The following is a 16115-nucleotide window of genomic DNA, read 5'->3' as shown; positions in this document are numbered from 1 at the left end:
ATGTCCTTCCACACACATGGCCCCTGCTGAGGAGAGGGGGGACCAGTGGGCTCATGAGACCCCCCCCCCCAACTTGTTAACTCTCCCGTTCTGTACCCTCCGCCTCTTGGGGTCTTGGGGGGCACCGGTTTGGAAGGGGGGAGCGAGCAGGAGGTGGCCACAGGGAGGGCCCACTCTTCTCCCCCCGCCCTCCACCTCCGTGGGGCAGCACTCACGGCCACTTAAATTAATTGGATGCCAACTGCCACAGCTGTACGGCTCGCGGAGTTGGAGCCGAGGTGGGGGTGGCGGGGAGTGCGCCTCGAAACAAAAGCTCCCCCCCTCACTCTGGGGGTTGGGGCTCCGCGCGGAACCCAACGCCGTTCCACGTGGAGGCCCCACGCTTCTTCGCGTGGAGGCCCAAGGTGGAGGTCCAAGGTGGAGGCCCAAGGTTACGCGGCGGCGGTTGTGACGGTGGCCGTGCGGTTGCTGTGCGGCGGTTGCGGTGCAGGATGGGTAACGCGTACGCGGGACAGCTCAAGTCGGCGCGGTTCGAGGAGGCGCTGCACAGCTCCATCGAGGCGTCGCTGCGCTCTGGCAGCGCGCTGCCACGCCCCGTCTTCTCGCAGCTCTACCTCGACTGCGAGCAGGACCCCGGCTCCCCTGAGGGTACAGCACGAACGGCGCACGTGGACTGTATCGCGCAACACAACGTACACCCGGAATGCATCGCGGCATCACAACCTTCACGTCGCTACGCTGGACCGTATCGCAACGCAATGTGGTCCCGAGTGGAACTTCACTACCTTGAGCTGCCCTGTGCTGCCCCAGGCCGTCTGTGCAGTCTTGTGTACAATGCTGGCCCTGCTGTTTCTCGTGTCCCCTGGTGTCTTCATGTCCGCTCCGGTCTCCCTCGTGTGTTTCCCTGTCTGCCTTCACGTTTGTCTCACATCCTTGCCTCGTGTCGTCCTCCTCGTATCTCCTCGTGTCTCAGATGTGAAGCCCACAGTGGAGGAGCTGGAGCAGGAGCTGGGGGAGGGGGTTTGCGGAGACGCTGGGGGAGGGCGTGGGAGCATGGGGGGGCGACGAGGCGGGGGGCGTCGCGGCGCCGCTCACGACGAGGGCGCCGGCAAGGAGGGCTCTGGTTCTAACGAGGAGAACGAGGAGGGGGAGGAGCGGCTCTCGGACTCCAACAGCCCCCCCACCCTCTACCCACCCAACCCCCCCCCAGAAGGGTGCTGCACTACCGACGGTGAGAGCCGTGCACACACTGTCATCATCGTCATTGCTGTGGACGCAGGTGGCAGGATCATCGTGCTCCTGTGTGTGTGTGTGTGTGCGACCCAGGGTGGAGCAGTGGTGCAGTAGTTAGCACACTGCATCACAATCCCAGTGAGTTTGATGTCTGGCCAAAGCCAACATCACTGTTGAACATTTGAACCGGTCTTGGACCTCCTCCAGGTCAACTCCACCGAAGCATTCAAAACATTCGCCAGTAACGCTGTGGCCTTAAAGGAAATATTCATGAAAGGCAAAGTCTTGGGCAATGGCCCTTAATCATGGCACCAGTTACTCGTGTGTCGACCTAATGCGTGCCTGGTATGGTGTGTAAACATCAGCACTCAGGAAACAAAGGTGGCCGGGCGTGGTGCTGGGCACACCACATCATCGTGCGTCGAACCGACCTTCATGGGCGCTCGCTAACAGCACTTTCCCCAACAGTCTGTATCGGCTACTTGGGGGATCTTTGTCTTTGCATGTGCGTGTATCCGTCTGTGTATATGCCTGGCAGGCCTCTGCCTGTGTGCGCATGGTGTGTGTGTGTATATGTATGTGCGTACGTGTAGCCGTGTGGACGTGTCCGTGCGCGTGCTGGCCCACAAGCAGGCTTCTGCCAGGCCGGCAAGGACCTGCGCCTGGTGTCGCTGTGCGCCGACGCGCTGGAGGTGCCTCCCGGGTTCCACCTCGTCGGGGCCAAGTCGCCCTCGCTGCCCGAGCATGTGCTCGTGTGCGCCGTCGATCGCCGCTTCCTGCCCGACGAGACTGGCAAGCAGGCGCTGCTGGGTAATGCACGCACCACACACGTACTAAGACAAAGATCCCCAAAATAGCCATTAATAGGCTGTTGGGGCAAGTACTGTTGGCCACCACACACGTACAGACGCCGGCAAGCAGGCGCTGCTGCGTAACTCACGCTCACACAACAAGCAACAACGTTAGACGCCATTCCGCAATAAGTGACGATGATGTCATAGCGGCGCTTCTACTAGGCTCAGTGCACTTTGAGGCCATGTTGAAGTGTCCAAAGGCTCGCTAGCAGGAGGTCACAGATCAGACCCTGGTGCCGTGGGTTTACTGCCTGGCAGATGACTGGCAGATGCACCACCTGAGCTCCCCACTGTGCCAGCTTGCTGTGTTAGCAGCCCAGCACCCCACTCATTGTTTTGAGTGTCACTCCGCCCTCTGTTGTTGCTGGAGTGCCACTGCCTCAAACTTCCAAGTACCGTCCATCCCGAGCCTCCTCCACATGAACACAAAAATCCCCCCTTGTAGCCTCAATAGGCTGTTGGAGCAAGTGCTGTTAGCGCGCACCTTTGAAGGCCGGCATGCCGCACAAAGGGGTGGTTGACCAGCAACACGCTCCGGCCGCATTCGTCTCTGCAGTGGCGATGTTTATGCACTGTGCCAGATACTCATTTGAGGCTCGGTTGCGGGACCGGTTCCGATAATTTTCACCGGTGTTGGCCGTCAGTGGGAATCGAACTCGGGTAGCCAGGTTTGTAGCACAGCGCACTAAACGCTACACTACCGCTCCCCAACACACAACAACAACAACAACCGCCATCCAGCACCAAGTGTCGATGACGTCACCACGACGCTTGTGCCAGGTTATGTGCATGTTGAGGCCACGTGAAGTGTTGAACGCACGCTGGCACGAGGTCACGGGACAGACCCAGGTGCCACGCGGGTCGACTGACTGAGACGACTGGCTGATACACCACCTGTGCCCCCTACTGTGCCAAATTGCTGTGCTTTAGCCACCCGGTGCTCCGCTCGTTGTTGTGAGCGTCGCTGCCTGCAACTGCCCAGTAGCGTCCTTCATAAGCCTCCTCCACAGAGGCCGATCTTAACACCGCTGGTACCAGTCATCAGCAAGTCCACTCAGCTCCACATCCTCCTATACCACATCACTCCATCTCTTCTCTAGCCCGTGCCGCGCCCGTTTAGCCCCCTCGATCCGGCCGAACAAAAGCTGTTTGGGCATGCGGGGGCTGGGCATGCGGGCTACATGACCCAGCCAATGCAGCCTTGCCTGCTTTAGGAGCTCACCGATGGGACTTTGTCCAGATCTTTCAAGGAAATGTGAGCTCCTCACACAATCCAGCCTGGTTAAACCTAAAATGGATCGTAGGCAGGCCAGCCAAATTGTTTCTAACCGGCGAAGATGTTCCATTAGGGGGGTCCACGTTTCGCAAGCGTAGAGAACGGAGGGAATGACTGTGGTCTAGAAGACCTGAAGCTTTGTGCGGAGCGACAGACCAGGTAGCTTCCACACAGTGTTACGCAACCGATGAAAAGATAATACCGCTCGACTGATTCAGAGTGAGACCTCTACTGTCAAACCGGAGCCGGTCATGAGCACACTGCCCAGGTATGGGAAACTCTCCACTCTCTCCACAACTGCCCTATCACCAATTGGGAGTTGTGGGAGTGGAGTGTCCAATGGTACAAAATACCCAGGCAGGTGCATAGCTTTGGTGGGGCTGATGGTAAGTCCCCACCTCTTAGTGGCAAGCTCCAGATTCAGCAGCAGCGCCTGTAACTCCTCCTCTGAGCGAGCAGCAATTACCAGATCATCGGCATATATGGTTGAGCAATAGGGAGCCATCCCTTGACCACACCCGGGCATCGATCAGCCTCCCATTGTATCTGTACCAGATGGAAATTCCTCCGGTACAGCTATTGAAGGCTTCACGAACTACGTGGTCTAAATAGATGTTAAATAATGTGGGAGCCAGAGGACATCCCTGTCGCGCACCCCTCAGCGTGCCTAGCAAGGCGATGTTGAATAATCCTTGCCAGGACCTTTCCCGGCACACTGAGGAGTGAGATGCCCCTGTAGTTGTTACAGTCTGTGCGGTCCCTCTTCTCAAGGACATGGGCCCGCATGTAGTCCAGCAGATGTTCTTGCTTGGACCCGGCATGCATCCATGATGTTGTGTGGATGCGCCGATGCCGGAACAGCGTGTTGGTAATTACAAGCCCATGGGGGTGCACACAAATCTAGCAGCCTCCTAACATTGTTATTGAGCTGATCTGGCCCATGTCTTCCAGTTCCTCCAGACCAGGTGCTAGCATCATGACCAACTCGGGCAATGAAGTCACCCAACAAGATTACTCTATCCCGAGGGGCCACTTTAGCCAGCACCTGTGACAGGAGGTCAAAGAAGGCATCTGACTCATCGGCCTTGCCTGCATCCCTCCACGGATGTTCGTCTTCGGTGTGGGCATAAGTAACCACGACCACTACTCCTCGCCTCTGGTTGATGGGAAGGTGAACCCAAAGTAGCCTGGGGCTTACAGCTTCCCATGCCTCACTGCCACGCTCCCATGCCCCCTTCATTCTTTGTTCAGAAGACGAGCCACTCCCTGTTGTTTGGCAGTCTCCTGCCCCGAGTAGAGAACTGTCCATCCCTCATGGTGGCCGGTTCACCGGACCTCCTGAATGCCACAAAGATCCAGGCGGTACCGGTCCAGCTCCCGAAAGAGGAGTGGCAGCCTCTCCTCCGCAGTGAGTGTTCGAACATTCCACGTGGCTACCCGTCGTGGTTTTTTGTTGTTTTTGGAGGAGCCTCGAGGGTAAGGATTTAGTCTCCTGGCTCTGCCAAATAGGGTTTGGCCAGGAGACGTCATAGACGCCTGTCCCCCCGAGGCCTCCGGCACAAGCTTAATACGTTTTTTTTGCATCGTCGTTTAGTGGTAGTTAATTGAAGGTGTAGGGGTTACCAGCCCCTCGCACTTGTCCAGAGCCCCCATTTGGCCAGGTTTGTAGCACAGCGCACTAAACGCTACACTACCGCCCCTCAACACACACGCGCCCACGAACACAACGCACTTGCCCAGACAGCCCTGCCTGAAACGAACCCCCTGCCTTTAGCGACGCTTGTTCCTTGTTGCGTGGACCGCAGGTTTCTCCGGGAACTGCATGGGCTGTGGAGAAAGGGGATTCCGCTATTTCACCGAGTTCTCCAACCACATCAATTTGAGGCTTACCACGCAGCCCAAGAAGCAGAAGCATCTCAAGTACTTCCTGGTTCGCAACGCGCAAGGGCTGCTGGTCAAGGGGCCGCTCATCTTCTGGAACGGTACGCGATGCCGCCGCGCATGGCCACACAGCCGCATGGGCAGCGTGGCACCGGGGCACACGGTCACATGGGCACCGGGGAACACGGGCACACAGCCGCACGGACAATTATACCAACGTACAGGCGCAGACATGCAAATAGGCGGACGTCGGCACAGATGGGGAGACGGACACGCACGCGCACCGAGCACGTGCGCTCGCACGCGGCGAGTGACCGCGCTCCTCCCCTGCCCACGCTGTTGTAGAGTACCGGGGTCGTCTGTATGCCGCGCCACCTCCGGGAGGGGGCCCGTCAACTCCAGGGCCCCACGTTGCCACGCTCCTTCCGTTACCGGCACCGGACGAGGGGCCCGGCGCATCGGGAGGGCCCCGTCTCGCCGGCACGCAACTCGGTAAGCGCGGCGACGATCGAGAGCGGAGCAGCGATCCCGGCGCCACCGCGCCCCGCGTGTGCCCGCGCTTACTCTTGCAGTGGTTGGGCCGTGACGGCCTCCCTCTCCCGCACGCCGTCCATAGGGGTCGCGACGGAGCGCGGCATCGGCGGCGGAGGCAGCGGCGGGCCAGGCTCCACCTCGGCGTCGGCGTCGTTCCTGGCGGCGCCCGAACCGTTCCGCCACCACTCGGTGCTCAAGCCCAGCCCCGCGTTCCACCCGCAGGCGGTGGCGCTCGCCCGACCCTCGGCCATTGGTGAGGACGCCCGAGAATCCAAAACCACGCCGGGCGTTCGCTCGCGACGACCGCGTCGGCCGAGCGAGTCGCCAACGCCGCGGTCGTTTGAGGGTCGAGGTTACTCAGGGCGTTGTCGTTCAGGACGACCCTGAGCGCCGGCGCTTGCTCGTGCACAGAGCTCGTGCTGTGCGCCGACGCTGCCACGTATCCTGCACGATTGGTTTTCTTTTCCACGTTTGGACTGCACACACAGGTTAAAGACGCCGTATTGACCGGGCAGGACACGTCGTGGCGACGACGGCGGCGCTCCATTGGCTATTACAGAGTTACGGGATCCGATCGTCGTGACGATCCTTGTATCCTGAGCCTTTAAGTCGCATCGCTACGTGAAATTCGACGTCACTGCTACCACGAGCGGTCGCTGCGGCAAGCGCGGTGGCCGCGTTTCCGCCCAGGCTCACCCCTCGCTTCCTCCTCCGTGCCCCATGACCCCTCCAACCCCGTGCAGCAGCTCACTATGGTGCTTACCACGTTTCCTCCGCGATCCGGGTCAACGGGAACGGCGGCGGGGGGATGTTGGGAGGGGGCCCCGCAGGCCCGCGGGGGGCCCCTAGCGGCAGCCAGCTCTCCTCCACGCACCTGCGGCCGCCCTCGCCAACGGGCGTGGCCTCCGCGATGGACAACGGTGAGTCCGGCGTCGGTGTTTTGGTCGATGTTGAAATCCGAGCGCGTGCACGCCTGTTGCACGCGCTTACTCGCGTGTGTGCGTGTGGGCGATTGTGTTCGCGTATGCGCAAGCGTGCTTGCGCTCGTGCATTCAAGAATGACGTCCGCATGTATCTCCGTATTCTGGTGCCGCCAGGAGTGTCGTCAGCGGGACCGCCTAAGAAGCGTCACAGGGGCTGGTCCCCGGGGTCCCCCTCCGGCGTGGGGACCAGCGGTGGTCCCCCTCCGCCGGTGCACCACTCAAGCCGCACAGGTAACGAGAGGCACGTGCGCAACGCACGCATGCATGTCGTCGTGCCTCCCTCGTCTTTGTGTTGTAAGCGTCCCCACGTGCCGTGATGCCGCACAGATCCGGCGCTAGCGGCGAGTGCGTTGCCGACCCCCATGCTGGGCGGCGGCGTGGCCGGGGCGGCGCCGCTTGCCGGGGAGAGCGTCGTGGTGCCCGACAGCCTGGCGGACGTCTGCGGAACTCGGCCCGTCATCCTGATCGGTGAGGAGGGCGCCCGCCCGGCGATCCGGGCCTTGTACCACGGCTCGCCGGGAGTCGCCGTGGCACGCGCTCTAACCCACGCTGTAACCACGCGACGCCGCGTAACGCCGCGTGCGTCGCGACCGCTGTGACGTCGTGCGTTTTAACGCCGTCCGCGCCGCGATACCGAATTTTGTCACCTTGCGCAGGTCACGGCACGCTGCCCTACCTGTACGGCGACGTGGGCGACATCGTCGTGAGCCCGGCGCTCATGAGCTGCTACGGCTCCCCGCAGTTCCCCCCGCCGCGCGCCGCCGAGGCGTTGGGCCTCGCGCCCTCCGCGCCGCCCCTGCCCATCGAGACGCAGATCCTCCTCACCCTGCACTACCTCGCCCAGCTCGGTGAGCGCGTGTTCCGCTCGCCCCTGCGCTCACCCGCGCTACCGCGCCCTCACCGTGGCACCAATCGGGCGAGACACGGCCCCCCGTGGACGGATGTTAACGGAGCCCCCCTACCTTCTCCGTACCCCCCTACCACTACAGGCGGAGACCGCCCCCCCTTCCGGGAGGAGTTTGATCAGATCCTGCTGCGCACGCAGCAGCAGCAGCAGCAGGGCGGCCCGGACGCCTCGCACATCCACTCGTCTCTGGGCGGCGTCATCGTGAGCGGCGGCGGCGCCCCTGGGCCGGTGCCCCCGCCCTGCATCTCGCCGTCCCAGCTGCCCTGGCTGGCGCGCCTCGCGGCGTGCCCGTCAGGCGGCGCCGTGCGGGTGCTGGCGACGCAGGGCTCGCTCGGCGAGGGCCTGGCCGAGACGCTCGGTTCGCTGGCGCGCTCGCCGCGTCCCGCGGCGCCGGGTCGGCTTCACGGAGGAGACGGCGGCGCCGCGACGGCGGGGGCGGCGTGGGGGCCGTCGGTCGGCGGCAGCCGGACGACGGCGGCGGCGCGGTTCAACCGCCCGCGCTACGTGGTGGTGGTGTGCACGTCGTGCGCGAGGGGCAGCGAGTTCTGCGTCATCGTCACCGGTACGCGCGGCCGTGGCGGAGGCGGTGATGATGGTCGTGTGCTGTGACTCTGGCAGTTCTGACCCTGGTGGTTGTGTAGTTGTGATGTTGGTGGTTGTGTAGTTGTGATGTTGGTGGTTGTGCAGTTCTGACCCTGGTGGTTGTGCAGTTGTGATGCTGGTGGTTGTGCAGTTGTGATGTTGGTGGTTGTGTAGTTGTGATGTTGGTGGTTGTGCAGTTGTGATGCTGGTGGTTGTGCGGTTGTGATGCTGGTGGTTGTGTAGTTGTGATGTTGGTGGTTGTTTAGTTGTGATGTTGGTGGTTGTGTAGTTGTGATGTTGGTGGTTGTGCAGTTGTGATGCTGGTGGTTGTGCGGTTGTGATGCTGGTGGTTGTGTAGTTGTGATGTTGGTGGTTGTGTAGTTGTGATGCTGGTGGTTGTGTAGTTGTGATGTTGGTGGTTGTGCAGTTGTGATGCTGGTGGTTGTGCAGTTGTGATGCTGGTGGTTGTGTAGTTGTGATGCTGGTGGTTGTGTAGTTGTAATGCTGGTGGTTGTGTAGTTGTGATGCTGGTGGTTGTGTAGTTGTGATGCTGTTGGTTGTGTAGTTGTGATGCTGGTGGTTGTGTAGTTGTAATGCTGGTGGTTGTGTAGTTGTGATGCTGGTGGTTGTGCAGTTGTGATGCTGGTGGTTGTGTAGTTGTGATGCTGGTGGTTGTGTAGTTGTGATGCTGGTGGTTGTGTAGTTGTAATGCTGGTGGTTGTGTAGTTCTGACCCTGGTGGTTGTGTAGTTGTGATGCTGGTGGTTGTGTAGTTGTAATGCTGGTGGTTGTGTAGTTGTAATGCTGGTGGTTGTGTAGTTGTAATGCTGGTGGTTGTGTAGTTGTGATGCTGGTGGTTGTGTAGTTGTGATGCTGGTGGTTGTGTAGTTGTGATGCTGGTGGTTGTGTAGTTGTGATGCTGGTGGTTGTGTAGTTGCAATGCTGGTGGTTGTGTAGTTGTAATGCTGGTGGTTGTGTAGTTGTGATGTTGGTGGTTGTGTAGTTGTGATGCTGGTGGTTGTGTAGTTGTGATGTTGGTGGTTGTGTAGTTGTGATGTTGGTGGTTGTGTAGTTGTGATGCTGGTGGTTGTGTAGTTGTGATGCTGGTGGTTGTGTAGTTGTAATGCTGGTGGTTGTGTAGTTCTGACCCTGGTGGTTGTGTAGTTGTGATGCTGGTGGTTGTGTAGTTGTAATGCTGGTGGTTGTGTAGTTGTGATGCTGGTGGTTGTGCAGTTGTGATGCTGGTGGTTGTGCAGTTGTGATGCTGGTGGTTGTGTAGTTGTGATGCTGGTGGTTGTGTAGTTGTGATGCTGGTGGTTGTGTAGTTGTGATGCTGGTGGTTGTGTAGTTCTGACCCTGGTGGTTGTTGGTGGCCCTGCACCCCAGGCCCCCTGCAGGCTCGCGCCATAGCAGAGAACATGCTGTCCGTGGCCGAGTGCCTCAAGGAGATCAGCTACGAGCTCATTACTGGCAAAGTCGGCATCCTCGCTTCTCACTTCCAGTGCAGCTCACACGGTGAGGAGACCCCCGTCGCCCGCAGCCGCCTCACCACCGCCTGACGCGGCTTTGGCCTATTCAGCGCTTATTTATAATTCACAAGCTTGGGGCATTGAACTTTTGATAAATTCGGTCGATTTTCTACAGCGACTTAATAATCGCATGTTATTTGCATTGAGGTTGTGACAGACGGACGGAGACAATGCACTAACGATCTCAAGCGCCCAGCTGGCTCCACGCTAGAGCGAGCGGCTCGCAATCGGAAAGTCACAAGTTCAAATTCTGGTTGTATGTGTGAATGTACTTTGAACTTTTTTTGCACCGTACGTAGCCAACCGTGCTAATCGAAGGTGCGGGAGAAGGACAACAAACTCAACACAACTAGCAGGTTGGGGGTTGACTCAACCCAAGAGTGCTTGTCATGTGGAGAGACTCGCTGCTTGCTCGGGGCTGAGAGCGGGAGGCGAGCACCGGTGCCTCGACACTCATTGGGGCGTGAAGTCGCTTTCTTTTGAAACATGCGGTTATCATGTCCGGACGCTCGTTGTCGTGGTGATGTGTGCAGAGCGAGAACTCGACTGGCTGCTGGACCGCTTCGAGGAGGAGAGGGAGGGACGCGTCTTCGCTCCCTACGGCGACGACGAGGGGGGGCGGCTGCTTCGCGCCGACGAGGAAGCGGCCGTCGCCCTACCCCCCGCCGGCACAGGTAACCCTTAACCCTAACCCTAACCCTGACCTTTAACCCTAACCCTTAATCCTGACCCTAACCGTTGACCCTAGCCCTTGACCCTAACCCTTGACCCTAACCCTTGACCCTAACCCGAACCCCAGAGCTTGAATCAGTGGCAGAGCGGGATTGGCATGGACCCCGATAAAAAGAGTGGAATGAAGCTTTGCATCTCATAGCCCCCGCCCCCAGCCATTTGCATAACCCACCGCTCTCGCGGGGCCCAGTGCAGTTGCACCGCCTGCGCACTCATGAGCTCCGCCACCGCTCGCTACTCACCCGTGAGCTCCCCCGGCCTGACCGCGCGTTCCGTTGCTGCCCCCCCGTCACCCCTCTCTCTTTCCCTCCCGCATGGCCCCCCAGTGTCACCCCCGGAAGGGTTCCGCCTGCATCCGGCACAGTTCTGGGTGGCCCGGAAGCTGCTGTCGCAAGTCTGCGCCATCGCCGACGCCGCTACGCAGCACCTAGACCTGGGCCGCTTCGGCCGCGTCCACTTCCTGCTTCTGATCCCGCCCTCTGAGAGCCTCTACCGGCAAACGCTGGAGCGGCTCAACCAGTCCAGTGAGCGGGGGGGGGGGGGCATTGCCACCCGGCTCCCCAAATCTACACCATCCACAGTAGGGTCGCCTCCCGTCCTAGTTTTCATGGCGGCTTCTCTCCTGGGAAATGAAGATTCCTGGGTGTGTTTATTTATCACAGTTGCTGAGCCAAGGCCAAAATGGCAAGCATCCAGCAAAAAACACCGCTGTTCAAAGATGAATAGATAAGGGTATAACGTGTTTATTAAATTGAGCAAGGTTATTGTAAGAACTTTGGAAATTGGATGACGAGGCGAGGGGAGGGGTGGAATTCCAAAGGGGAGCAGTGCAACAGAAACAGCAAGGCAAATGTGAACCGTGTTGACCCCGTGACCCCGGTGACCCCGCAGGCATCCTGGCTGACCTGGGCGTGGAGGAGGGGTCGCAGAAGGGCGAGCGCTATGTCGCGCGCCTCGACGGCGACGGGCAGGCCAAGTTCGAGGCCTTCCTACACCGCGTGCGCCGCAACCCCTACACATTGTTCGTGCTGGTGCACGACCAGGCCCACGCCGACACCACGAGGTGCGGGGATGCAGGGGGCACGACGCGCGGGACGCGCGGGGGTACAGGCAGAGACACGGAGACTTGGGGGGACGCGGGGGGACAGGAGGACGCGGGGAACACGGAGACGCAGGGATACAGGGCAACGCAGAGACCCGGGGGGGATGCGGTAATACAGGAGGACGTGGGCAGACCCATGAGAACGCAGGGAGACGCAGAGACGGAGAGACACGGGGTGGGAGACTGAGACCCGGCCTCCGTGCTTTGGTCCCAAGGCGGCACAAGTCAGTGGCATAGTTTGTGGACAGACGTCGCCACCCAGAGGCGGCCGTGCGGCGCTCGCACCCGTCCCCCGCGCCCCCTAATGGCCGCAATTCGGCAAGGCAAGTCCGGGGAGGTTGTCGCCGCTGTGTTGCGCGCGTACGCTCGGCAAGTGTAGGGGTGAGCGGGGAGGAGGAAGGGGCCGCCGACCCGCCGTGCGTTCCACTTGAGGCTCACGGAAATTTGTGCGGCCTTCTCTTAACCCGGGCCGCCGTCGCTCCCCGCAGTGGCGCGTCGATGTCGGGTTCCCACGGCGACGTCTACACGGGGCTCGCCGATCGGCTGGTGAACTGCCGGGAGGCGCGCGAGGCGGCGAACCTGCTGACGCTGCAGGTGTCGGCGGCGCCCTACGGCCTGCAGAGCCAGCACTCCCGCATCGCGCCCTACAACGAGGTCTACTGGCCGCTCACCGACCCGGTGAGGGTTCGCGAGCACGCGAGCCACACGTTGGTTGCTCGCTCGCTTGCCAGCTCACTGGCTCGTGTGTTGCCTCCTCGCTCGCTCGGTCCCTCAACCGCACGCTCAATCACTCGCACACGCACTCTCGTTCTCACTGGCGCACCGATTCACCGACTCGTCCGGCCGAGCTCGCTCGCTCGTTCGCTCGTTGGCTCACCCTCACGTGAACTTTCGCCTGCAAGAGAGTCCTGCTTATGAACGAGCCTCTTCTTGCTCCAAGAATGGCATTGTTATCCTTCTTGTGCATGCCCATGGATGCATGAAGGCCTCCCCAAGCCATCGTTCTCTCTGATGACCTTGCAATCCAACGATCCGTCCCGCTCCTGCGACACGATCTCACGGCTCCATCTCCACGTGACGATGCATCCATTTACGAGAGCTTCCTCCTCCACCCCCCACCTCTTAACAGGTGCGGCAGGAGGGCCCGCACCTGCTGGGGAGCGAGTACTTTGGCGTGAGCGAATTCCGGCGAGAGATGCACTCGCCCACTCGGCTGCCGGCGATGCGGCATGACGAGGCCTTCGAGAGCCTCGCGGAGACGCTGCTGGAGAGGTGCGCCCCACGCATGCGTGCACTCGCACACACTACACGTAGGCACAGACGCAAACACTCACCCACTCGCACGAACACATACAGCTGCACGCACACACCCTGCACGCGCGCATGCCCACGCGCCCGTCACAAATTTCCACACGCTGTCACGGTGACGCACGCACGGTGTAGCAGCTCCCGAATAAATTTCCCTGATCTGGCCACAAGTTACCCCCTCCTCCCTCCCACCCCAACTGCCTCTTCCGCCCACTCCGCTCGTAAACGCCGCGCCAGGATTTACGGCACCGTTAGCGACACGGGCGCCGCCACGGGGCGTCGCGGGGACCAGGGGCGGAGCAGTTTCCAGGGGTCGCAGATTGGGTTCGGGGTCATTGAATAGAGGAACGGGTTTTGGGGGATAGGGGTACAGTAGATCTAGGATCTTGATTGGTTTAGGGTGAGGTGTCGTGGGTTAGGAAGAGAAGTGGTTATGCGGGTATGGGTGCAGTAGTTATGGGGTTTAGGGCTTAGGATGAGATTGCAGAGTTTGTGGGTGAGGGGTTATAGTCACCAGTTACCATGACGACGAGGACCCAGGTAGATGCCACTAAATGGCTCTTCCGGGCCCCACATCGCTCCGTTTCACCACGAGTCTCATTGAGGCTGTGAAATCCTCAATCTCAAATCGCAGCTGCTGAAATTGGCCTAAATCCGGAGTTTACGGCAGTGACATTAGAGCCGTGGCATTTAGGACAACAAAGTTTTATTTTTTATGAAGGCAATTCATTTCTTATTCTGGCAACCGTGCATGGGCATTGCAATTTTACTGCCGGTGAACAATGCGGAGAGAAGGTATTTTTTCATCTCCGCGCCGTTCTTAATCCTGGGCTTTACTTGCGAGCGGGGGGAGCGGGGAGAGCGGGGGGAGCGGTGGGCGCCTGCAGCGGCAGTGGGGGTGGCGGCTCCCTCACATTTCACTCCCATTCATCTTCTCCGTTAGGCGGGTTTCAAAATGGCATCGCGAGCGGCGGCACGGAGAGTCCGCCGGGAGATTTTTCTCGCTTAATCCACGCGACCGTCGCTTAAGATTCGGCATCAGATCCCTCCGGCGCCTTCTCGGGTTGAGCCACGTGTCACCCGGCACGATGTCCCACGTCTCGCACCGCTTGCTGGGAGCTTCCCAGACGATTTGTACACACTGCTGTGGGCGGGGATGGAACCACTGCATCGCAGCTTGTTTCCTCCCACCGTCTCGTTTCCCAAGATCTTATGACTTTGCCTAAAAAACAAAATGTAAGAGTTTAGTGCTATTTGTTGCTGGCCGTTTGGCTTTTTTGTTATTTGTACTTTTTCTTTTTAACGCCGGGAATGGTCGGACATCCCACCAAAAGACACAGAGAGCCGTGCAGCACGAGGGAAAACCCACGCGGCCAATCTCACCACCTCCCCCCACCCTCCCCCCACGATGCTCACGGCGCCACCTCCCCCCCCGCAGGTTCCCGCGCCTGCACAGCGCCGTGATCCGCACTTACCTGCTCGTGCGGCACTACGCGGCGGCGCTGCTGGCGACGGCGGGCGCGCACGGCACCGAGGCGCAGTGCACGGTGGAGACGCGCGCCATGCTGGGCGCCGTCGCGGGTCCTCCGCACGCCACCGGGCGAGGCCCCATGCTGCTGCTGCGCGTGCCGTCGCCGCAGCTGGCGCGGGTCGCCTACGAGCGCCTCCTGGACGTGCGGCGTCGCCTCGGCATGAGCTACCGCTTCGAGGTGGTGCTGGCGGGTGCCGACGGCGCGGACCTGACCGTCGGGAAGCACTTCTTGGCTCGGCTCCGGGTGAGTGAGGCCATTCCGGCTTGCTGCTGGCACGGTACAGCGAGTGCCGGCGCGACGCCGGTGCTTGCGTGCGCCTCCTAACGTCCGCGTTGGGGAGACAAAGGCGGCCGGCGTGGTCCACGTCTCGTTCCGGTGTGTCATGCCGGCCTTCATAGGTGTTCGCTAATGGCACTTGCCCCAACGGTTTGTTAAGGCTACACGGGGGACCTTTGTCTTGCGCGCAGGCGTGGCGGGGCATGGAGGATAGTGACTGGGTGCCCCGGAGCTTCCAGGACCTGGAGGACCTGCCGTGCATCCTGCTGCTCAGCGGCAAGGACCTGTACGGCGAGACCCTGCCCAGGTGAGACGGCCACACCATGCGGTTCGTCGGAGTTAGGCTAGGGGATGAAGGAGTATGCAGAAGGACAGGGATCACCCGTGCTGCTGCTGTTCAAGCCAATGGGCGGGATGCGTCATCAGAACCGATGGAATTATGGAGTGGGCCGGGGAGACGAAGCAAAGGAAGACCGCGAAAGAGGTGGCAGCAGCAAGATGACATCACAGAGTTTGGGGGGTCATAATGATGAGAAGCTCAATGGCAGCCTGCATTGCACAACAATTGCAGAACTTTTCAGTGAATCTCCTCGCTGAGCAAAGCTGTACAAATACCAAATACGGTGAGAGCGTTACGGGGAACTGATATTGCCACAATCGTCACGTCATGAAATTTGCAATTATGAAGTCTTGGCAACACATGTCCTGTTACTTATAACCCACGCTGTGTGCCCCTTGACCCATGACCCCTGCTCAGGTCGCTCAAGTACTGCGACCTGCGACTCATGAGCACGAGCGGAGTGACGCGCACGGCGCTCGAGCAGGAGCTTGGCACGGCCGCACGCTATGTCACCCGGGCGACCGCGTCGGCCGGGAAGCGCACCCCGAGCAACGAGGGACGACGGGCGGGGGCGCCGGGGGAAGGGCTGCGGGGGCGGACGAGGACGGCCAGCGGGGAGGAGGCCCACAGCAGCCCCCACAGCGAGGGCAGCACCATGCCCCCCACCACCTCCTCCAGTGAGACCGATACCGCCTCTTGAAACTAAGCGGACGACGCGTCCGTCCCCCGCGCGTCCGTCCCCCCTCCCTTGCGCGTCTGCCCTTCCGCGTGAAGTCACAAAAGCGTTTCTTATGCGTTCCATCAGCCGCACGGCCTTCTGGGAGTGCGCATAATTTCGATGTTATTAGTTCAGTGCGATCACACCTCTGGACTGGTTTCGTTCAATGTCCCATCGGCAGAGTGAGGCTCGCGAGAAGCAATGTTGGTGAACCTTCAGATCTTGATGGTTCGTGTTCAATGCAAAACTATGGTACAAAATGCTAAATAAGCATTAGCGTGACAAGGTCATGATTAGCGTTTATAACGCTGATTTTGTTTTTCATTCCC

At 60.2% G+C, this 16115-nt stretch overlaps 1 protein-coding gene across 6 annotated transcripts in view; it reads left to right on the top strand.

Moving 5' to 3' along the window:
• GREB1L (GREB1 like retinoic acid receptor coactivator) overlaps positions 1–16115 on the top strand; it is an 89960-nt gene that overhangs the window by 58315 nt on the left and 15530 nt on the right. For 5 of the 6 annotated variants that reach the window (XM_076067171.1, XM_032954577.2, XM_032954579.2 and 2 more), the window contains 20 exons: positions 491–648; positions 974–1231; positions 1867–2043; positions 5169–5345; positions 5590–5736; positions 5861–6031; positions 6522–6698; positions 6876–6992; positions 7089–7229; positions 7418–7609; positions 7751–8230; positions 9636–9764; positions 10312–10452; positions 10837–11034; positions 11402–11573; positions 12101–12290; positions 12742–12884; positions 14359–14695; positions 14920–15035; positions 15486–15745. In XM_076067171.1, coding sequence (XP_075923286.1) covers positions 492–648; positions 974–1231; positions 1867–2043; positions 5169–5345; positions 5590–5736; positions 5861–6031; positions 6522–6698; positions 6876–6992; positions 7089–7229; positions 7418–7609; positions 7751–8230; positions 9636–9764; positions 10312–10452; positions 10837–11034; positions 11402–11573; positions 12101–12290; positions 12742–12884; positions 14359–14695; positions 14920–15035; positions 15486–15745 — 3880 coding nt within the window. In that variant the 5' untranslated portion in view covers position 491. The remainder of the gene's footprint in view (positions 1–490; positions 649–973; positions 1232–1866; positions 2044–5168; positions 5346–5589; positions 5737–5860; positions 6032–6521; positions 6699–6875; positions 6993–7088; positions 7230–7417; positions 7610–7750; positions 8231–9635; positions 9765–10311; positions 10453–10836; positions 11035–11401; positions 11574–12100; positions 12291–12741; positions 12885–14358; positions 14696–14919; positions 15036–15485; positions 15746–16115) is intronic. The other variant, XM_032954580.2, reaches the window with a different exon arrangement.

This window comes from Petromyzon marinus, chromosome 15 (genome assembly GCF_048934315.1).
Source record: "Petromyzon marinus isolate PM22_M1 ecotype Great Lakes invasive population chromosome 15, UKy_Petmar_22M1.pri1.0, whole genome shotgun sequence".
NCBI lineage: Eukaryota > Metazoa > Chordata > Hyperoartia > Petromyzontiformes > Petromyzontidae > Petromyzon > Petromyzon marinus.
Note: the sequence above shows the minus strand (reverse complement) of the source record. Positions and strands in the feature narration are given on the sequence as shown.